Here is a 23,797-nt window from a genome sequence, read left to right on the forward strand (position 1 = left end):
GAGAGAGAGAGAGAGAGAGAGAGAGAGAGAGAGAGAGAGAGAGAGAGAGAGAGAGAGAGAGAGAGAGAGAGAGAGAGAGAGAGAGAGAGAGAGAGAGAGAGAGAGAGAGAGAGAGAGAGAGAGAGAGAGAGAGAGAGAGAGAGAGAGAGAGAGAGAGAGAGAGAGAGAGAGAGAGAGAGAGAGAGAGAGAGAGAGAGAGAGAGAGAGAGAGAGAGAGAGGACACAAGCAGCGCAGTTGAAGGACAAATTAGAGAGACACTTGAACAAACAATGGGGTGAGGAGGAATGGGGTGGAAAGGATGGATACAGAAGGAAACTTCTTCTCCCTTCCTCATCTCTCTACTTCTCCCTCCCCCCTCCACTCTCTCTGCCCTTCTCCCCTCTCCCCCCTCCTTTCCTCCTCTCCTCTCTCTTCACCTCCATTCTCTTCTCCACCCCTCCCTCCCTTCTTCTCTCTCCACCCCACTCCTCCCTCCCCAATCCACTCCCTCTCTGGCCCTCCCATCCTATGAAATGCCATTGCATCCCTCCACCAGTCCTTAGTGCTAGTTCCAAATATTTTGAATATTTGTTCATCTCCCAAACATGATGTATAGAGATAGCTTAAGCCAAGCATTAACTTCCTATTTTGTCTTGGCCACCAAAAGCAGTTGTTGTACCAAATGTTGAGTGTTCATTACCCTTTTATTGGTGGAAAGGAATGGCTTTAACTACCTATGAGATGTTTAACATGTTGAGTCAAATTTTGGACAATGGTAACTCCTTAAAAGTCAATGTAGCATGCATTCAATGTATACACATGAGCAGATCGAAAATGTTCAGCGACAGTCCAGCTGCTGCATTTTGTATTTTAAAAAAAAATAAGAAAAAGAGATTCTGATTTTAGAGAAATTTTGATTATGAAATAATTACTTGTAGGTGTGTGTCTGATCGAGCCAGAAGCCTGCGATTAACGCGCTCACGATTCCAGTCACCACTATGGTGAGTCCAATCCAGCCAGCATTGACTTCCTCACCCTGTTGGCACATACTGTCACATCTCCACCAAACGCACATGTAATGGTGGGATCACGTCCACAGAAACCACCTGGGTACCTGGGACATGATCCTTTGGATCCGGAGCCCCAGGTTTCTGTCACAAGTCTGTCTGGGGAGGATCCGGAGCCCCAGGTTTCTGTCACAAGTCTGTTTGGCATGAGAATTATAATTGATTAATCCTTCTCGTTCTCTGTATGAATAGCATACCAGAAGTCGATATTGAAAGTGATTATCGATAAGCTCATACACAGCAGACAGCAGTCAGAATATCTTGCTCTATTTTGTCACAATGGTTGATATTACACTTTACAGTGACATGAATTGGCAGCTGGATGTTGGAATTATATTGTTATGGTAGCAGATCTTCATTAGTCACCAGACGGGTAGGGGACGAAAACGTCTTGGCATCTGCCCGGGTATTTTGGGCTTGAATCGGCATCTCAGAATCACAGTTGCGGAAAATTTACCCAACAGAATTGGCCAAGTGAGCCGTCGAGCAATCTGCCAATGGAGGCGCTTCATATGCAGACCCAAAAGTGCCCGTCTAACGGCTTTATTTGCTAATGTGCTATGCGCTAAGGAGCCCGCGGCTACACACAGGTTCTCATTAACAAACGTGATTTATTACAATAAAATGTTCTGGGAAGAAGAAGAGCATGACCGCAAGCAGCAACACAGACTGCAACAAATTAATGCGAAAATAAACCTCAACATGCCCTCGAGAGCTCGATGGACTTCAACATATAACTTTACCATTCATTCAGGGAACACACAGGATGAAGAGAGATTTGCTCTGACCATGAAGAAGAAGAAGAGCGCTTCTATGAAGACCAGAATGCAGGAACCAACCAGGTGATGATGAGGTGACAAGACCAGTTGACCTGACTTAAAACAGTGCAGTGTCTTGGTTTTTATTGGGAACCAGGGGGTGGAACGGACCGCCTGGGGTACGTCACCATTGGCAGGTGTGGCCATCAGGCAAAGATCGCTGGCCTGCACTGATTGGCAGGGTAAGTCAGGGGTTGTCCATATCACGAGTGGTCCGCTTACCTTCCGCTTGCTGGATGTCCATGTATGGGCCTGTCTGGGCCCTAACTCGTGCCTTTAGAGTGACCCACGATTGCACTCAGGGCCTTGCAATTTTTAAAAGTTTTAATATACCTTGTCGAGGCTCATATGAGAGCTAACATACAACGCACACTAAGGGGGGCATGAGGCAAGAGGGGCGGGAGTGGGAAGGACAAAACAGTGGGGATTGACTTGACAATAACTTTAACGACTATAAATATAATAAATGACTATAACTTGGAGGAAAAAGACCACTTTAGGACTGATTACATCAGAGGAGGTTCATGGATGCAGGGAAAGGGGAAATGCATGGCTAAGATACAGACACATGGACGGGGAAACTAGATCTTTTGAAACATGTGGATTGACATATTTTATTTAATCACAAGTACATTACGCTTACTCCGACATGCACAATAAAATAACCCAGAGCGAGTGGTTCATGCTCCATCGCCCTGAGCGAGTGGTTCGTGCTCTGTTGCTCTGAGCGAGTGGTTCGTACTCCATCACCCAGAGCGAGTGGTTCGTGTTCCATCACCCAGAGCGAGTCGTTCGTACTCCATCACCCAGAGCGAGTGGTTCGTGCTCTATCACCCAGAGCGAGTGGTTCGTGCTTCATCACCCAGAGTGAGTGGTCCGTGCTCCATCACCCAGAGTGAGTGGTCCGTGCTCCGTCGCTCTGAGCGAGTGTTTCATGCTCCATCACCCTGAGCGAGTGGTTCGTGCTCCATCACCCTGAGCGAGTGGTTCGTGCTCCATCACCCTGAGCGAGTGGTTCGTGCTTCATCACCCAGAGCGAGTGGTTCGTGCTCCATCACCCTGAGCGAGTGGTTCGTGCTCCATCACCCTGAGCGAGTGGTTCGTGCTCCATCACCCTGAGCGAGTGGTCCGTGCTCCATCACCCAGAGCGAGTGGTTCGTGCTTCATCACCCAGAGTGAGTGGTCCGTGCTCCATCACCCAGAGTGAGTGGTCCGTGCTCCATCACCCAGAGTGAGTGGTCCGTGCTCCGTCGCTCTGAGCGAGTGTTTCATGCTCCATCACCCTGAGCGAGTTGTCAAATAACACCCGATTTCCGAGCCGTTTGCCATGTTGACGTGTTTTCTAAATCACCGAGCCAAATTTTGTTTTCCACCCATCACACGCAGCTGTTTATGAAGATTCATGTTTGTGAACATATTCTCTGAAACGCCGATATAAATGAAACGTTGTCTTTTGGTGAAAGCTACTCATGGTAGCTTTCCTTTGGAATAAACTCCCTCACTCTGTTCAATCCCATTCTTCCCTCTAGGCCTTCAAAACACCTTTTCACCACCACCTCTTATCATCCCCCATCCAAATCCTCAATCTTTTCTACCTCCGTTAATCCACCCCAAATCCACCTCCTTCAAATTCCCTGCTTTCTTCCTTAAAATCCGTGTAATATCCATCTTGTATATCCCATGTTCCCCACCCCATCCCTTCCACAGATCTCCTCATGTCTCTGTTCCCCAGTTTTATCCTACCCATGCCCACCTTGTGTCATGCCTCCCTTGCTGTGCGTTGTGTGTTAGCTCTCATACGAGCCTTGACAAGGTATACAAAAAAAAGAAAGAAAATGTAATCAATTAAATATATATATATATATATATATATATATATATATATATATATATATATATATATATATATATATATATACATATATATATATATATATATATATATATATATATATATATATATATATATATATATATATATATTTTCTTCTTATTTATAAAGTTTTTGTATTTTTTTTCTTTTCTTCTTCCCGTCAGGGGAGGGGGCATGGACTTGGTTAAAAACACACATCAACCACACAACACCTCTTGACAAGACCACCACTAACAGCACTCCATACACATGCACACAATCACCCATCAAAGCTCAAACTACCGAAAAGTCCTATCAACATCCCCATACCCCTCTATCTCCATAACTTCCAGGTACTTATGTAATTACAGCGGGGCGACATCGCGCTGTTATATAATTGGCTATTCTGTCCTGTGTCTTCTGTCACACTTATGACCACATACGTCCCTTTGATCTGAGGGCTATAAATAGAAATTTGTCCAACGTCACAACTCTTCCCATCATGGTGCTAATTCACCGGGTCTACATTTAAATTTTATAACTGCAAAGTTGTTTCATCTTTCTTAACCTTGACTTTTACTGTCCCCAGCCGCGCGATATCGAAGTATTTTCTTCTTGTTCTAATTTAAACATCTCCTTTTTCTGCTGCCACTACCTTTCCAGTGAGACCATTCCATGCATTAACTACTCACTGAGTAAAAGTCCCCTGCCTTGCTACCATCTTAAATCTCCTCTTCTTTACTGTCAGGCTACGGCCTCTGGTCCAATCACTGTCTACTCTGTTGAATAATTCATCTGCACTTATTTTATCTATACCTTTCATTATCTAAAACATCTCCATCATATCTCCTCGTAACCACCTCCTTTCTAGTGTATAAAGCCCTGTCTCCTTCAGCCGCTCCTCATAGCTGAATCTAGCTAGGCTTGGAATTAATCGAGTAGCCCTTTGCTGAACCCTCTCGATGGCATCTATGTCCTTCCTCTAGTTTCTTCAAGTTTCGTCAAGCACTGATTTGTTTGTTCTTCTTGCAGTCCATTGAATTTTTAACAATCATCTCCAACATCAGGTCAGGTCAGGTATGGGAACATGCGCCAGAGCAGCGCGTTGCTGTGTCCACTTTCTGCCGGTACTCCAGGGGCCTCCGTCTGGCCATCCCCCAGGCAGCTGCCTGGCCCATCCCCATCTCCTTGAGATGTCGATCAACCTGCTGCAACCATGAGGCACGTGGTCGGACCATTGGCCTCCTCCACTCACGAGACTCCCTCGCTGAGAGAATCTGGTGAGCAGGATCAGTGTCAGGAAAACGAGCCACATGTCCATACAGCCGCAGCTGACGCTCACGGGCTATGCAGGAAACAAATCTCATTTGAGTCTCTCTCAGAACTGCTCGTTGGACACAAAGTCTGACCAGCGATAGCCAAGATTCTCTGAAGATACCTGGTACCAAAGGAATTAAGTCTCCGTCTCAGATCCTTGGTGAGTCCAAGTCTCACATCCATAGAGAAACACTGGAAGCACCAAGGACCTGAAAACTCGGACTTTCGTCCTCCCGCACAGGCACCGGCAGCGCCACACCCCATTATCGAGTGAATCAATGACTCCCCAGGCCCGACCCAGACGTCTATTGACCTCTGACTCACAGCCAGCAGAGACATGAATATCACTGCCAAGGTAAGTGAATCTCTCCATGACCTCAACATCCTCACCACAAACAGGCACAGACAGGACAGCAGCATCCAAGATGTCATTGAAAGCCTGGATCTTAGTTTTGACCCAGGAAACCCATAATCCCAGCGGCTTCAACTCCTCATTCAGCACCTCGAGGGCCCCCAAAAGGACATCCAAAGTCTCCGCAAAGATGACTGCATCATCTGCGAAATCAAGGTCAGAGATCTTGACATTCCCAAACGATGCACCGCAGCTTGATCTCTCCGACATCCTCCCTATAATCCAGTCCATACAATTGCTGAAAAGTGTGGGGGCCAGTACACACCCCTGACAAACTCCAGGAACAACTGGAAATAAGTCAGAAATGGTATCACCACATCTCACAGCACTCTCACTACCAGAGTAGAATTCAGACATCAGATCGATCAGTTTTGGTGGCACCCTATGAAGACCAAGAATCCTCCAGAGGGCGTCCCAATTCACTGAATCGAATGCCTTACAGAGATCAACAAAGGCTGCAAGCAGCCCCTGCCAAAACTCTCGTCTGCGTTCGGTGAGGACCCAAAGAGCAAGGATGCGGTCAATCCTTGACCTCATTTGGTGTAAAGCCTGACTGCTCTGGACGCTGGTGCTCAAGCAGATGGTGGTGAACGCTATGAAGAATTATCCGAGCAAAGACCTTGCCCGGCACTGAGAGCAGCGTCACCCCTCGGTAGTTGTTGCAGTCTTGGCAATCACTCTTCCCTTTCCAGAGAGGGACAACAAGGCCCCTCTTCCAGTCAGTTGGGATGATGCCTGTGTTCCAGGCAGAGCACAAAACTGCATGCAACGACACGAGTGTAGCATTTCCACCAGCCTTGAGAAGTTAAGCACGGATGCCACAGATCCCTGGAGCTTTACCCCATATCAACCGGATTACAGCAGCCTGTGTTTCCACAAGCGAAGGTGGACCACAGTTGATTGGAGGGTCAGCAACAGGAATTGGAACACCCCTAACGTCCAACTCGACAACTGGTGGATCAGCCTGGTACAACCGCTCAAAGTAACCGGCCCAGCGGGCCTTCACTTCAGACTCCTATGTCAAGAGCCAACCACTCTCTGCTCTAACTGCAGTACACTGAGGGATGGGCTTGGATGAACGTAATGCGCAAATTCTCCTGAAAGCAAGACGAGAATCCCTTGACCACAGGTGATGCTCCACCCCCTCACAGATTCCTCGCACATAGGCCTCTTGTCCACCCTTAGTGCACGTACAGTTTCATGCCTCAGCTCCCTGAACAGCTCAGCTCTGCCATTCAGCCTGGCCCTGCGACTCTGGTCAATGGTATCCAGTGTCCCTTGAGAGACAATATTCTTCTTTGCCCTGTGGTGAGCTCCAAGGCATCCACCGGCAACATCAAGGATGGTGGTCTTGAAGACACTCCACAACTCTTCAGGACCTCCCAAAGCACCCAGACCCCCAAATATCCACTCAGCTTGTTCGCAAACTCCTCAGCTACCCTCTCATCCCTGAACTTGCCAACATCCATCCTTGGCTCGGATGGTAGCATTCTCCTGGATTTAAGGTGCAACTTAAGAGTTACTACAACAAGCCGGTGGTCAATATTGAGGAACTGAGCACTCTGGTAGACCTTGCAGTTCTGGATCATCCTCCAGCGACCAACAACGAGGACATCGTCAATCTCCTTTTCCACACCGCCAGCATTGGAATACCAAGTCCAGCGATAAGCTTGTGGGCGCTGAAATCATGAACCGGCCACCCTAAGTCCATGACTTCTTGCAAAGTCAAGGAACTTAGTGCTATTCTGGTTCATAGTTCCTGACCCATGGGGACCAACACACCTCTCCTAACCATCCCTATGAGTTCCTGTCGATGCATTGAAATCTCCCAAGACTAGCAGTGTATCTCATCTGGGGCACTGATCAACCACAGACTCGAGTGTGGCGTAGAAGGCATCCTTCACGGTGAGATCACTCGCCTCAGTCGGAGCATAAAAGGAGACCAGGGAAATGACACCCAAGGAGTGACGACTCCTTAGTCTTATAATACGCTTATTGACCGGTGTTTCCTCAATTATCATTGGAGTCAGCATATTAGACACAGATACAGCAACTCCTTGGGAATGGTAACCATCAGAGTGACCAGACCAATCGTAGGTGTAGCCATCCACCATGACCTCGCCGCAATCCGGTCTCCGAACCTCAGAGAGAGCTGCAATCCCGATGTCCAAACGCTTGAGCTCAGATGATAACAGAGACAGGTGATCATCCTCTCTTGGGGATAGGACATTCCTGGAACCCACCCGAAGGGACCGCCTCAGGTTAACCCAAGGAGACCGGTCTGGTAGATGACACCTCAGCACCACTCCAACACACTCTCCCGCAATCTGACCCCAGAATGTTACCCCGTGGTTTCCCTCCTATCATCAAAGATTGGGGGTCCCGAAGGCTTTTCCGCAATCCCGTCATCCGGTGAGCTGCCCTGCGAAGGGAAGCTGCACGGGAGGTACTCCCACAGAGTGGGTTTTCAGATTTTTTTGCGTTTTTGTGTTTTGCGGAATGAAGGGTTTTACGTTGGCCGGAGTGCAAATCCTGCCACCAACCTCTGAATAAGAAGTAACCCAACTGCAGGAGGACGTCCGCAGACACAGTCGGGCACTAGATATGGATGGCCGTTGGCTCACAAGGAGCTCCTCCGCCCTTTGACAGGTTTTGTTTTTAATCCTGCTGGGTCTTCATATCCAAACACCCTCCTCACCAAAACTCCTGGTGGGGGAGACGGTTTAGTCGCCGACAATGGAACAGGTTGGTACAGGTTTACATGATTACTGCAGCAAGTCATAGATCTAATCTGGCCTGACCTGACTCCAACATCACCTTTCAAAATTGTCAATATTTTTCCTTTCTTTCTTTTTCACTCTCCATGACTGACATCCATACATTGCAACTGGAAATACCAAAGCATTCACCAGCCTCCTCTTGGTTTGTATTGTCACATGTTTGTCTTCCTGGATATTTGTCAATCCTGACATTGCTGTTCTCCCCAACACTAACCATCTATTAATTTCTCTGACATATTTTCCACTCACTTTAGTCTTCGAACCCAGCAAGATGAAACTTTCCACTATTTCCACATGATCGTCTCCCAATCTGAACACGTCAGTCTTCTCAGTTGACAAGAGTTGTCTTTTTTAGGTTTGAATAATGACCAGCTTTTGCACTTTCCTTTTTCACCATCTGCAACAGTTTCATCAAGTCCTCTTTACTTTCCTCCAAGTGATATCATCAGCATACCTTAGGTTGTTGATATATCTTACTCCAATCCTGACTCCAGCCACTATATGTCATCCAAGTTTGATTTCATGTGTACTCACTTTACAGATGGAACAAGTTACGGGAGGGAATGCACCCCTGTCTGACCCCTTTTCCAATGCCAAACCATCCTGTCTCTCCATACGCTGTTCTCACCACAGCAGCTTGTTTAGTGTTCAGGCTTATCAGACATCAGGAGCTCCAACATCCCCATTTCTCTCAGCATGATCCACATCAATTCATGCGCAACACAAATGAAGACTTTACTATCATCTATAAAAATGAGATGCACCTTCCTTTGCAATTTCCTTGCTTTTCCCATGATCCACTTCAGATTAGCGATTTGACCTCCCAAATCTTGAACTCCTTCTGAAATCTGCTTGCTCAACAGGCATTTCTCACTTCATGAAATCTATTCTGCGTTGAATGATATTGAGTAACATTTGTTCGCATGTGAAATCAAGGCAATGGTTTGGTTATTTCAACATTCTCTTGCATCCCCTTTCTTTGGCAATGGTATGTGGACTGACTGCTTCCACCTTTTAGGTCATACAACCCTGCTCTAGATCTGTGTGGAGAGAGCTGTAAAAATTTTGATTGCCTTCTCCCCAAATATCTTAAAGGTCTGTCGAATCAGAAATTCATGCTTGGTTTAATAAATACGTATGACTTCACTTGACACTTAATCATTGTTTTTGTCTTGAATAAATATCTTGAAACGAAGATATTTTTTTTTGGTGTCTTTGTACTCTCGATTGCCCCTGCCCCCTCCCCCCCCAAAACGGTGATGAGATTATGTCGTATATCACATGACCCGCTTCGTCTTCTTCAGAACACTTTTGCTTCCGGACTTGTGTTTACATGCGGCCTACATGCGCTTTATACTTACAAATAAAGTAATCGTGTCAATGACTAAAAAAAAAGCAATTGAAAGCCGACGCGATCCCCATGAAGATGAGAGATCATTGTAATATAATGGAAAAGAAGAAATAGGATAGAAGAGCTGCCGAAAAGTGCCAGAAACTGAGGATAAGTCGCGTACTGTTGCCCCAGTCGTTGTAGAGTTATGTTCAGTCAGTGTTAATTAACCTGTTGTACACTACTCACACACTAAAGCCTGGTGTTGGCGCAGTGGTTAGGGCAGCGGCTTGGGATCCAAAAGGTCCTGAGTTCAAGCCCCGTTGGGCCACTGAATTAATACACCAGGGGGTTGACTCAGCCTGTCATCCTTCCGAGGTCGGCGAAATGAGTACCAGTGTACTGGGCCGGTGTATACCCCGGTTAAAATAGGTGTACCGTATCCCTGTGTCGTAAGAGGCGACCAGAGTTGGGTCAGGAAGGGCATCCGGCGTAAAACATGTGCCAAATCACTATGCGGATAATACGGATGATCCGCTGTGGCGACCCCTATTGGGAGCAGCCGAAAGAAGAAGAAGAGGAGACATTACTCACACACTACAGTACATGGACATAGTACGGATGGGCCCATCCAGTATGATAATAAACCATGCCACTGGTGTTGACAATTGTAGACCCTTTTGCTTTATAAGCACATTTCTCATTGTTGCAAGAATTACAGAGAAGTGTGACATCAAAATACCACAAAACTCTACTTTTACCGCATTCTAGCTCCATGATTTACCACTTACCAGCTGTTATTGCCGAGTCTTTCTTCAACGTAGTCCTGATTATTGTGAACCCCAAGTATTTCATGAACGATGTCATCTCCAATTTCCACCACATGTTCATAAATGTACTGTCTTACAGAACCTTCTACATAATGATTTTGACTATCGTCGTAATCTGATTCTTGATCAGAAAATTATTCGTCATATTCACTTTCTGATGAGTCTGAAACAAGTTGTGCCGCCATTATTCTTTGCGTGCTGAGACAATCGTACTTGTGATGATGTCACACAGATGACGCAATAACCATGGTGGTTGTCTGGAATTTTTCGGGGCAGTACCCACCAAATTAGCTTTAACACCTCAAACAATTATTGGGATTAAAAACCACGTTCAGTTCATTGTTTATTGCTTAAAAATCAATATCATCACAGCAAAAATTGTTTTTGGAAATTTCATGCTCCCCATGTATGTATGCTTGTATGTCCTCTCTTGATGCACCTTTGGTTTTCACCTCTCTTCTTCTCTCAGCAATATTTATTACCTCTTCTGACAGACATTTAGCCTTCTTCCTTCTCCTTGTTTTTGGCCTCTTCTTTGACTTCAACATCTTGCCACAATTCTTTTGGCATTCTGTCAACCAAGTCCAGCTCTGCGAAACGTTTTTCTACCTTTATTGCATATTGTTTACATTGGCTTTCAAGGTCATATCTGGTCTGAATTTTAGATTTTTTTCCCCCCACATTTCACAGTTTGACTAATTTTGTCATAAGGAGTTCATGATCTGTCTCAAAGTCTGCACCTGGCAGAGTGTTGGCAGATTGCACAGCACTTCTCCATCTTCTGTTGATTAGAATGTAGTCTATCTGATTTGTATGTTGTCTATCAGGTGGAGTCAATGTGTGCAGTCTATGTTTGGGTTGTTTGAACCATGTGTTTGCAATTACGAGCTCATTCTTCACACAGATCTCCAGCATTTGCTTCCCTGGCTCATTCCGGATACCAATTCTGTGCTTTCCTGCAATCCCTGGTGCTCCTGCTTCCCCAACTATTGTATTCCAGTCTCACATAATAATGAAAGCATCTCCTTTTGGCACCTGTTCTACCATTTCCTGCAACTTTCCATCAAACTCCTTCACATTTTCTTCTGCTGCAAAAGTTGGAATGTATATATATATATATATATATATATATATATATATATATATATATATATATATATATATATATATATATATATATGAATGATGGTGGTATTCACTGGATATCGTTTCAACCTCACTGATATTACCATGTGATTGACTGGGTTGTATTCCAGTACTGACACTGCCATCTTCTTATTGTAAATCACTGCCACTCCATGTATTTTACAGGTTTCCTGACCAGAAAAGAACACTTTGTAATTGTCAGATTGAAACTACCCCAAACCAGTCCATCTCCTTTTGGCACCTGTTCCATCTCCCAGTTACTTCGGACAGATGAGGCTCATTAGCATTGGTAGGCATCTCAAAATTCACTTTTCCCCAAAATTTCACTTTTTGCCCTCTTAATCTCTCTCTTTATTCCATCTACCCTTCCCTGATTCATTGACCTTACATTCAATGTCCAGATTTTGTGAATAACTGATATCTGGTCTGAGTTTGACTTTCAGTTCTGGCGACATCACCAACTGGATTTCCTTGCAGAATTTATCCAGTCCTGTTGTAACGGCCTGTCCTACTCATTACAATACTTGACTCTTCCACAGTCGCCATTTTTGTGCTTTCAAACCGAGGGGACTCGTCATCTGACTCCATAGCTTTATTGCTTAGATTTCTGATCATGATTGTTTTTTTGGCAGGTAAGTGGTTTGCCAAGCCTGGTGTTGGCTTCACGGTTAACGGAGCTAGCTTAAGATCTTATTGTCTTGAGTTTTAGCCCCTTTTTGCCATCGAATTAACACCAGGTGGGGTTGACTCAGCCTGTCATCCTTCCGAGATTGGCCAAATGAGTACCAGTGTACTAGTTATAGAGGGCACTGTATCAGCAGCACAGCCGCATCCCCAGAAAATGATGCAACCAGCAGCCACAGGCTGCTCACGATAGTCATTGGTTTGCCATTGCCTTCTTCCATGCAGTGTCTATACTAGACGGGTGATCTGAGCCATTGTCCTCCATAACAGAATTCTCTGCCTAGCATCAAGGCCATGCCACCATTATTTGCAATATGTGCCAGCTGTCTGCATGGCCATCCACCACCTGCTCCCATGGCTACACAATTGGGAGTCAGAAATGGTTCAGTATACCTTGCCTATTGGTGGCTCACAGATTAACAAATGCAAAGGCCACCTCCTTTAAAAAGGATTGCTACCTTTACCATGTTAAACCCTTAGCTTTTGGCTTAAAAACCTGAACCGCACAGGCAGCGCCAGATTTATATTCTGTTTCTTTCTCCTGTATGAGCTGCCTACCAATGCTAATGAGCCTCATCTGTCCGAAGTAACTGGGTTTAAGGCACCAATGATTTGCTTTTCACCTCCACATCCATTAGTGAAAAAACCCACCACCAAAATGCCGGTGCAAGGCTGGACTATCAGAGGCTGCTTGAGATTCTGTGCCATTGGAGTATTGGAGTATATACACCTTGAGAGCTTTTCCTCAATATCACTCCACAGCATAAGAGTCCATGGGGGTCACCCGGGGTGTATCCTCACCCATTTCAAACTTGTGCTTGGGCTTCACTCCAAGCCCTTAACTACACATTTGCACACAATTATTCATGTCTTTGCTTCCCTCAGCACTCGCATCGTTGTGACATCCATTTCCCAAAACAGTTGAATCCCCCTATCTTCCGATCTCTAACATAGGGATTCATCCTCGTAGAGAAAAGCCTGGTGTTGGCTTAGTCGTTAGGGTGGTGGCTTGGGATCCTAGGGTCCTGAGTTCAAGCCCTGTTGGCCGCTGAATTAAACACCAGGAGCTTGACTCAGCCTGTCATCCTTCCCAGGTCGGCAACATGAGCACCACAGTGTAGTGGTAAGGAGGACACTGCATCAGCGGCATAGCTACGTCCCAACCAATGATGCAATCAGCAGCCACAGGCTGCACTCGATAGAGAGATCCTAGTAGAGGTGTGTGCTTCTTTTTCTCCTCACATCACACACCCACTTCACACCATTTGCACTCCTATAAATTTGGTCTCCAAACTCCACTCACATCCACACTTTCTCATCCATTCCCCCATTAATCCCGAATCTTGTTGGAACAAAATAAGGGAGGAGGAGGAAGGCATTCTAACCATCTTCTTTATTTAATGATCACAATTATCCCCATGTTCTCGTGGGGTTGGCTGGTGGGAGGTTTTTGACCAAAGTCTTTCACAAGTTGACAGGCCAGGAGCCCTGACATTTGATTAAGTAGTTTGGGAAATAATTTGGAATTTGCTCATGGTGAAGGTGATAGCTCACCCACTCTTCGGGAAGGACACCATGAGATATTTAATATCCCCCAACTAATGGCGGCAGATGGGATGTCAGTTTAGCATCCATCCGAGGGATGGCATACACATTGCTGCCTGTGAAACACCAGGATGACTGTTTATAGCTGGGCTGATATTCAAACCCAATCTAGACAGCTTAGGGGCGAGTGTGCGTACCTCTAGGGCCTAGGCCATCCTGCCAGCCCTAAAGGCATTGTAACCTAGTATGTCCTCAAATTATAATACAATTCAATGCCATTTGAAATATCACCTTTGAAACACTTCCAATTCTCTATCTTTATAATTTGCAAACTTCAATTTTGCATGGTCCTATGTGCCCTCTATAAGTAGTGTCTAAGTCTGCTTTCTGCTCTATTTCGTTCTCTGTGCCCTACCTCCTGCAGCCCCTGTGGGACCCCCATGGAGCCCGGCAGCCGAGATCGCCATGCCCAGCAATGATAGGCATCTCATGTGGGGGGCAAATGGGGCCCATGGCTACCAGTCTTGGTGCCCCCAAATTTTCGCCAATTTTCATGGGTAGCACCATTAAAAAAATTCCTGTCATCATCCCAATCCCCTTATCTAGAGTTTTGGGTGACATGTAAACCCTAATTTACCTGACGGCTCCCTCCTTTTTTCGAAGGCTTACGGGGGGGGGGGGGGTCAAGCAGCATGCATACTATGTGCCACCTTCTTTTAATTCTCTGGGTCCTCCTTAAGACCCGGAGGGAACATGACCCCTTATCTCTAACTATATCAGAAGGAAGTGCATGCACACGTGCTACACAATGCAGCACCTTCTGCTTGCCCATCAGCCCCCCTAAGATGGATCCGGTTCCATTAACTCACTGGGGAGCCACCCCGGTCCTATCCAAAACTGGTCCTTCGCTAATGGCTCCTCACGTAGTGTTCATCCTTCCTCCTTCCCTTTATCCATACTAAACATATCACCAACATTCACCATACTCACACATGTGCTCTCACACTTGCTGCATCGTTCTTGGGTACAGATGGCTCACATGCTTGCTCTGCCTCGCACTGTGCACATCGCGACACACACACACCCCACTGGAAGAAGCTCCATTAAGCCCCCTTTTACCTGGATGAGTTTCTCTTTCACACCATGCATGGGTACATCGATGCATCTGTCAGCAACCGCAAGCTCCTCTCAATGATTGCATCTACCCTTTGGTGCTTCCCACACCTAGTTGTATGCTTGTATGGTCGTGCACACCTTGCACGCTACAACCACGACACATCATCGTGCCTCCTCTTCTGTGTCTATCTCCCTCCCTGGCGCTATCTACTCTAATCTGCTTCTTAATTATATTTCCATCTTTGGTGCTATCTCTTTCGATTTATTTTTCTACTTCCCTCTGCCTCTCCTGACTGCTCTCTACGAGTTCCTTGTTTGGTTCCCCCTCTGGTTCTGATCTCATTCCCTGTTCTTCTAGCCCGCCAATATTATTCACGAATCAGACTTGGCTGGCCGGCTGCCAACTGCTACTGTGCGGTCTTCACTTCAACCGTGGCTGCTGCCAATTTGTCTTGCTTGGCATGGCCAGACTCCAGCTTGTCTTTCATGTTGGCCCCATTGGCCTTCAATGCAGCTTGACCAGCACTCATCTCCTGGAAGATGACCATCATTGCCACCAATTGTTAGCTGATCTCCAACAGCAGTGGTGTCGCTGGCCAACTGCTGCTTGGCACTGGGCTCGGCGGGGGGCTCTGGGCCACTGGGAGGCTCTTGGCTACGGAGTAGGGGAGACGACTCCACTGTGCCTTCCACTGGGAACTCCATTTCTTATTTGATGCATGGTGTTGGCTTATTGGTTGGGGTGGTGTGCTTGGGATCCTAAGATCCTGAGTTTAGATCCCATGTGGCTGTGAATTAATACCAGGTGGGGTTGACTCTGCCTGTCATCCTTTTGAGGTCGGCAAAATGAGTGCCAGCTTGCTGGTATCTTGTGTCGGAGTGGTGACCCATCCAGGATTGTGCCCAATAGCCAAGGAGACTGCTTTGGCAGCACCAATGCCCTGCACAGATTATGGTCACAAAGGATGGATGGATTTCTTCTTCTCTTGGGCACACCCCTTTCTCTCTGGTACTTTTTTAAACTATTTTTGGCTTCTTTTATAAGTTTGATAAGCCATTTTAGGTAACATTCCTACGTTAACAAGCCCTAATGGAATGGCTGCTTTCTAGCATTCTCGGGAATTTCTGCGCATGCACACCTAGCATTCTGGGGTGGTTTATATCATTTTGAAAGTCCCGTATTTGCTACGTATCATGGAGCCTGCTGCCAATGACAACATATAGGTTCTAAATAACAAATGTGATTTATTACAGGAAACAGCGACACAGACTGTTACAAATGAATCCTAAAGAAAACCTCGACGTGCCCTCAATACCTCGACCGAATGAAACAAATAACTTAACCATATATTCAACAAACACAGGGACAGGAAGAGATTAACCTAGACAGAAAGAAGAGAAAACCTGCTCAACGTGTGATGTGCAAGCAAGCTGGGTGAGTCTTTGTTCGGCATATTCTTGCGACGCCCTGTGGTGTCTCTTCTGCTGCACTTGCTGCACCCACCAAACCAAGCAGGTCCAGGCAGGAACCACAAAGAAGAAGACCCAGTTCTCCAGAAGACAAACATGCAGGTGAGCAGGCAGAGATCACAAAGAAGAAGAGCTCTATGAAGATAAGCAAGCAGGTGAGTAGGCAGGAACCACGAAGAAGAGGACCATCACTAAGATCAGAACACAGGAAACAATCAGGTGACAAGACTTAAATCAGCGCAGTATCTCAGCTTTCAGTCGGTCCAGCAGGGGTGGGTAAGATCTGTGGTGCATGCCTATTAGCTGACATGGCCATCAGGCGAGGATTGCTGGCCCACGCTGATTGCAGAAACAAGCCGGGGATTTTCCAGATCACATTTAGTCTGCTTCCCTTCCACGTGTCCATATTTGGACCATATCCATATATTTTGACCACTCTGTGTCCTGTCTCATGTCCTTCTGCTGACTCACAATCACGCTCAGGGGCCATGCTGATTGGCTGTAACTTGGAAGAAAAAGACCTTGTAAGGACAATTCATTGGGGAGGTTCACAACTGCAGGGATCTGGGGAAGGCAGGGATTAGATACAGATTTGAATTGCGCTGTACATCAAAAACTCAATTTCTCACTGTCCGTGTACTACTTTTACACCCCCCAAACCCCAGGAGTGCCCCTGGCTGCGACTTCCCCTCTACTCCCACCTCATGTCTGTCTATATGTTGTACCGTCCTCCCAACAGTGACGACTCCATATTCCACATCTCTCTCAGACGACATGGACCAACTTTTCATCACTCATCTCAACTTTCTCTTCCTCATATGTGGTGACTTAAATTATCACCATGCTAAATGGCACCTCACTCATCAGCCATGGCACTTCTGCAAGGGACTTCATGGGACTGACTCAATCCGTGAATTTTCCCACCCGGATTTCTCTCAATGGAAAATCTTCCTTTCTGAATTTGGTGATGACTAACTTCCCCACCAATGTATCTTGCTTGTGCTCTGCCACAATTGGCTCATCTGATCATGTGCTTGTGAAGGTCAACATCTCTCTGGCTATTCTCAGAATAGTGCCGGTGAGTCTGCCAGTTCACTCATGCAAACTGGCAGGGACTGCAAGCAGCGATCACATTTTAGGACTGATCTCCCACATCTACCGTCCCTGATATAATTCAGCCTGGGAATTCTTCCACAGAAACCTGCTCTCTCTCTCATGCACAGATTCATCATATCTCGTCTTCATTTATATTACCCATCCTCAAACTCTTGATATTCTGAATCCTGTGGTGAGGCAGTTGCTTTAAAACAAATTGAATTTTACACTTGGAAGGCAAATCCAACCGAAGATCATTCCACAAAGCCTGCAACAAGTGTGTGTCAACTCTCAGAGCCAGAAAACAACATCTGTCCAATTTCAAGAATGAACTTTCAAACTTGTCTGCCTCCTCTAAAACCTAGTGGCACCTTGTATACTCCCCTTCCATCCCTTTGCTCACTTCAAATGGCACCAGAGCAGACTCTGCTCGTGAGAAGGCCGAATGCCTTCAATTCTGTGTTTGCTTCAAAGTATTGTACTCCTAACTTCTTTCTCTTTCTCTTTCTCTCTTTCTCTCTCTTCCCAGTCGTATCTAACTGTTCCGGAATTCTGTGTTTTTGCACCTGGGAAGGTGGAAAAGTTTCTGGCAACCCTCGACTGACTCTGCAACTGGACCGCACAGCAACAGCTCATGTGTCCTAAAAACCTGCACTGCTGCTCTTGCACTTCCTCTCTCTGTCCTTTTCACCATGCTATTTACCCAGGTCATCTTCCATCTGCTGGGAAATCAGCCAACATCACAGCATGACATAAAAGGTGCAAAAATGTATCTGCTCAAGGACAGACCAATTAGCTTGTTCCAATCATCAGCAAGGTCATGGAATTCATCATCGCAGTTGAAATAATATAATTCCTTTTCTCCAATAGCCTCATCTCAGATCATCAATTCAGACTCGTACCAGGTCATTCTACCTTGGACATGCTGGTCTACTCTCTCAACAATGGATGGAGGCCCTCAATATCAAACATGACATCAGGGCCATCTCTCTGGACATATCTTGAGCTTTTGATAGTCTGGCATTCTCCTTTGCTCTCCAAACTGTCTGCCTATGGAATCCAAGTCCAACTCCACAAATGGATTACTGATTTCATCCACTCTCATAGCCAACATGTGGCTCTCAATGGAACCCTTTCTTTCCCTTTCCCTTTCAAGGATGGAGTACCCCAATGCAGTGTTCTCGGCCCCATCCTATTTCTAATATTCTTTAACGATCTCACTGACTCTCTGGAAAATCCTCTTTATCTATTTGCTGATGACTCAACTCTCTGCTGTGACATCCCTTATCCTTCTGAAAAACAGATAGGCAGCAGCCTTTTCCCTCTCCTCAGACCTTGACAAAATCACAAACTGGTCAAACACTTGGAATATGTCTTTTAATATTAATCTCTCTCTCTCTCTCTCTCTCTCTCTCTCTCTCTCTCTCTCTCTCTCTCTCTCTCTCTCTCTCTCTCTCTCTCTCTCTCTCTCTCTCTCCCTCTCTCCCTCTCTCCCTCTCTCTCTCTCTCCCTCTCTCCCTCTCTCCCTCTCTCCCTGAAAGGGCCGTTCCACAAACCCTCCCATCTACTTTCTGAACAACCATCTCAAAGAGGTTCAGACACTTAAACTCTTGCATTTCACACTTAGCCATGATCTCTCATGGGCAAGCCACATTTCAAAGTTGACCTCAAAAGCCAGACATCGACTGGGCATCCTCCATCGAGCAAAGTTCTTCCTTGGCACACCTGAGCTCCTATCCACTGACAAGGATTTCATTTGCAGCTTGATGGAGTACTACTCTCCTCTCTGGGATGGCTCCCCTGCCTCACACCTTGCTCAGCTTGATGCCATGGAAATCAAGGCTTTCAAGATCATTGGAATCTCTCGCGATGAAGCCGAGTCTATAGGCCGATCACTTATCCATCACCAACAGTTCGGTAGTCTCTCTGTCTTCTTCCGCCTCATGAAATTCCTCCTGGTGAAACTGCCTAAATCCAGAACCACTGTTCACCTCCATTCATTTATTCCACTCTTTTCTGCCTGTGGAACCACCTTCCACATTCTCTTCGGTTTCACGCTTCCCTCCATGTCTGCAAGACACCTGTTCACCACCTTCTCAGGTCATCCCCTATCCAAAGCCACGATCTTTTCTTCACCCATTACACCACAACCCCTCCCAAAATTTTGCATCCGTATGTATCCATCTTGTCCACCCCTTGCGTTCTCCCCTAACCCTCATCGTTACCTGCATCTCTTGTTTATCCATCTACCTTCTCCCTTTGCCCTGCTTTTGGCCTTTCTCCTTTCTCTTGCTGTTCCCTTTGTTATGTTATGTCCGAATCTGTTCTGTGTCCTAGCTCTTCCACGAGCATAGAGCATGTAATAAAAACAGAAGAAGAAAAAAAAAAGACACTTGTGCGGAGCGATTAGATCTTTATAAACATGTGGCTCGACACCTTTATTTAATGACAGTAAGTACATCGTGCATATTCACACATGCACTTGAAATAACTATTTTAATATACAGTGACTATAGAAAGTGGACATCCCCTTTTTAAAATGTTCACCTTTTGTTGCCTAAAAGCTTGGAATTAAATCAGACTTTTTTTCACCTTCATTTACACATTGTACCTCACAACTTCCAAGTGAAAAACAAATTCTACAAATTTCAGAAAAGTAATTAAAAATACAAAACGAGAATATCTTGGTTGGATAAGTGTCCACCTCACTTAAAATAGCAATTGTGAATTAGCTCAGATATAACCAATCACCTTCAAAATCACACACCAAGTTAATTGGCCTCCACCTGTGTTAAATTGTAGTGATTCTGATTATTTCAGAATAAAATCAGCTGTTCCTGTTCGGTTCCTCAGGTGGGTGGTTCATTTCACAGCAAAGACTCAACGATGAGAACCAAGGATCTTTCAAAAGATCTCCAGGATAAAGTTGTGGAAAGGCACAAATCAGGGAATGGGTATAAAAATATTTCAAAGGTCTTGAATATCCCTTGGAGCACAGTCAAGACAATCATTATTAAGTGGAAGGCGTATGGTACCACCAAGGCCCTGTCTAGATCAGGCCGCCCCTCCAAACTGGATGACCAAGCAAGGAGGAGACTCAAAAGAGAGGCCACCAAGAGGCCAATGACAACTTCTAAAGAGCTACTGGCCTTTATGGCAAAGGCTGGTCATTGTATGCATGTGACAACAATATCCCAAGCACTCCACAAACCTGGCCTGTACAGTAGGGTGTCAAGAAGGAAGCCATTACTCAAACAAGCTCACTTTGAGTCCCATTTGAGATATGCAAAAAAACAACCACTCCGGACATTGTGAAGCCATCCAGGTGGAAAAAAGTTTTGTGGTCTGATGCAACCAAGATGGAACTTATTGGCCTAAATGCGAAACGTTACGTCTGGCACAAACCCAACACAGCACATCATCCAAAGAACACCATCCCCACTGTGAAGCATAGTGGAGGCAGCATCATGTTATGGGGATGTTTCTCATCCGGGACTGGGGCACTTGTCAGGATAGAAGTGAAGATGGATGGAGCAAAATACAGAGGAATCCAAGAGGAAAACCTGCTGCCCTCTGCAAGAAAGCTGAAATTGTGATGGAAGTTCACCTTTCAGCATGACAATGACCTGAAGCGTACAGCCAAAGCTTTACTGAGGTGGCTAAGGTATAAAAAGATAAATACCCTTGAGTGGTCCAGTCAGAGCTGAAATCCAATCGAAAATCTGTGTCATGACTTGAAGATTGCTGTCCATCATCATTCCCCATGTAACTTGACTGAGCCTGAACAGTTTTATCCAGAAGAATGGGAAAATATTACCCAATCAAGGTGTGCAAAGTTGGTAGAGACATATCCCAAAAGACTCACGGCTGTAATTGCTGTCAAAGGTGCTTCCATCAAGTATTAACTCACGGGGGTGGGTACTTATCCAACCAAGATATTCTCGTTTTGTATTCTAGTTAATTTTCTGAAATTTGTAGAATTTGTTTTTCACTTGGAAGTTGTGGGTTTATTACGATGGGTAAATAAAGGTGGAAAAAGTCTCATTTAATGCAATTTAATCTCAGGTTATAAGGGAACAGGTGAAAACTTTGACAGGGGGTGTAGACTTTCCATAAGCACTTTATGCCCATTTTCCCCTCAGTCCACATCCGTCCGTAGCAATATAAATGAATGATATACTCACCGGGTAGTAATACAGAACTGCTTGGTTGAGTAGAGTTGCGAAGGAGTAATATACTCCAGCATTTACACCTGTAAAAATACATACCAGTGGAGATGGTAATTAAATTGCTGATGGTAAATAACAATAATATATGTAAAATATATCTTCCAACAAGAACGTGGTATAGTACTGTATTGGTTCACGAGTCAGTAACTGACCACTATATTCGTTATGGGTGTGTGTCTGTCTGTTTGTCTGTCTGTCTGTCTGTCCTGAGAATAGCTCCGTGAGTTTTGATCCGATCCTGATAAAATTCGACTGCGAGGTTTGTATCATGATCTAGTTATGTTTTCCGGAGAATGGGTGTGGTGCGCCCATTATGGGCAGAGCCACGCCCAAAAAACATGTGTTTTTAGGGGGTAGCCGGTTTCAAGTTACATCTTCTCCGAGGGGGTTTGTCGAATCTGGCAGGGGTTTTGATATTTGGTTAGCCCAATGGCACCTGCATAGCCCCACGGAGCTCGATTTTTCATTTTCGTTCCAAGGTCAAGGTCACAAGGTCACGAACTTAGAAAATGTCAAAAAAATCAATAAATTGGGCATCGAGCTCCTAGGGTTTTCAACTGTTTCGAATGAAAGTTGGTATGCAAGTAGTGCTCTTTGAGTACTACAACTTTCATCATTTACGTTTTTTCCGATTCCCGCCAGTTTTCCCGTGGCGTCCCCTCGAAGGTCTAAAAATAAAAAAGGCAAACCATGTACATTGCTCGTGAACCATCGCCGTCTCCAGACTTGTTTGGATTAAACTTTAATGGAGCAGTTAATTGGACCACCATAAAGGTCATTTTACTTCTCATCTTATTTTCTAATAAATGTCAATGTGTGTCAGTGCGTCACTTCCATAACTCCAAAACCATGAAACCCAGCAGCCTGAAACTTTGCATGCATACTAAGGGAACTCCAAGGAAGTGCAAGAGTTAAAAATAGGTGTTTGAGTTAATTAAAACACCCCTTTTGAAGACAATTAACGGCCTTATTTAATTAGATAGATACAAACCCCTCCGTCTCTGTAGCAAAATTGACGGATTCAGATCAGGGGTGTAGGGAGCGAACCCCTCTCCCCCCCCCCCGTTTCCCCAAATTACGCGTATTTTAAAATTTTAATTCCCAACACGTGACATGGCCAGCCAAGATGAACTGAGGCAGGTGGGTTTAGAGAGTGTAGAGATAATGTTAAAGGAATCCGTGGCTCAGGGAAACACCCGTGAGGAAGACACATCCTTACCCCAGGGTTGGGAAAAGTGGCCGTTCATCTGGTTCTGTTTATCTATCTATTCCATTCCAGCAATCTGTGTGTGTGTGTGTGTGTGTGTGTGTGTGTGTGTGTGTGTGTGTGTGTGTGTGTGTGTGTGAGTGTGTATGTGTGTGTCTGTGACTGCTGTTTCTCGACAACTGCTGGTCCGATCTAATTGAAACTTGCCAGATATATTGCCGGGGACCTGTGGATGTGCCTTTTCAAGGTTTGATATTAATCGGACAAGTGTTTCCCAAGTTATTGCCATTTATTTACCAAACCAATGACAAGACACGTTGTTGTGTGGGCGTGGCCGATGGGGAAGGGAAGCTCAGCCACGTTCGCCATTACGGGTTACAATGTACGGGCTTCCGGATCCATTACGGGTTACAACGTACGGACTTCCAGAGAGTGATGACCGTGTATTCCAATTATTTCTCGATTTCTTATGCGCATTTATAGATAAACACAATGCCCCAAGGTATAATCGTTTTCATATGTGACGGTGCATAAATTTCGGTAACATCAGAGTGCTGGTATGTTCCGAACCAGGAAGTACATTTTTTTTCTCTCTCTTTTCTTATCTTTTTGTTTTTCCTTGCCACGACATTGCGAAAAGGTAAAATACGTTGGCGCTAATTGAATAATTGGGTATTAAAACGAAATTGTGAATAATCGTAACTGTGAATAATATTCGAACTTCCGGGCCACGCACGTACGGGCACTCGAGAGCGAAGAAACGGGCTGCATGGTTGTTGTTTGTTGCTCGCGGTTTGAATATTTATGTTAATTATTATTTTTTTATGGGCATGTACGTCTATAATTCCAGCAATCTGTGTGTGTGTGTGTGTGTGTGTGTGTGTATGTGTGTATGTGTGTATGTGTATGTATGTATGTA

The 23,797-nt window shown here is 45.4% G+C and overlaps 1 protein-coding gene across 2 annotated transcripts in view; it reads right to left on the reverse strand.

Moving 5' to 3' along the window:
• Positions 1-23,797, reverse strand: part of LOC147020527 (choline/ethanolamine transporter flvcr2a-like) — a 121,434-nt gene that overhangs the window by 47,921 nt on the left and 49,716 nt on the right. For both annotated transcript variants that reach the window (XM_085895945.1, XM_085895944.1), the window contains exons 4-5: positions 21,627-21,694; positions 913-1,016 (exon numbers count right to left, since the gene is read on the reverse strand). In XM_085895945.1, the coding sequence (XP_085752071.1) occupies positions 913-1,016; positions 21,627-21,694 (172 nt within the window). The remainder of the gene's footprint in view (positions 1-912; positions 1,017-21,626; positions 21,695-23,797) is intronic.

This window comes from Eptatretus burgeri, chromosome 9, assembly GCF_056783735.1.
Source record: "Eptatretus burgeri isolate ZD-2024b chromosome 9, Ebu_testis_v1, whole genome shotgun sequence".
NCBI classification, from domain to species: domain Eukaryota; kingdom Metazoa; phylum Chordata; class Myxini; order Myxiniformes; family Myxinidae; genus Eptatretus; species Eptatretus burgeri.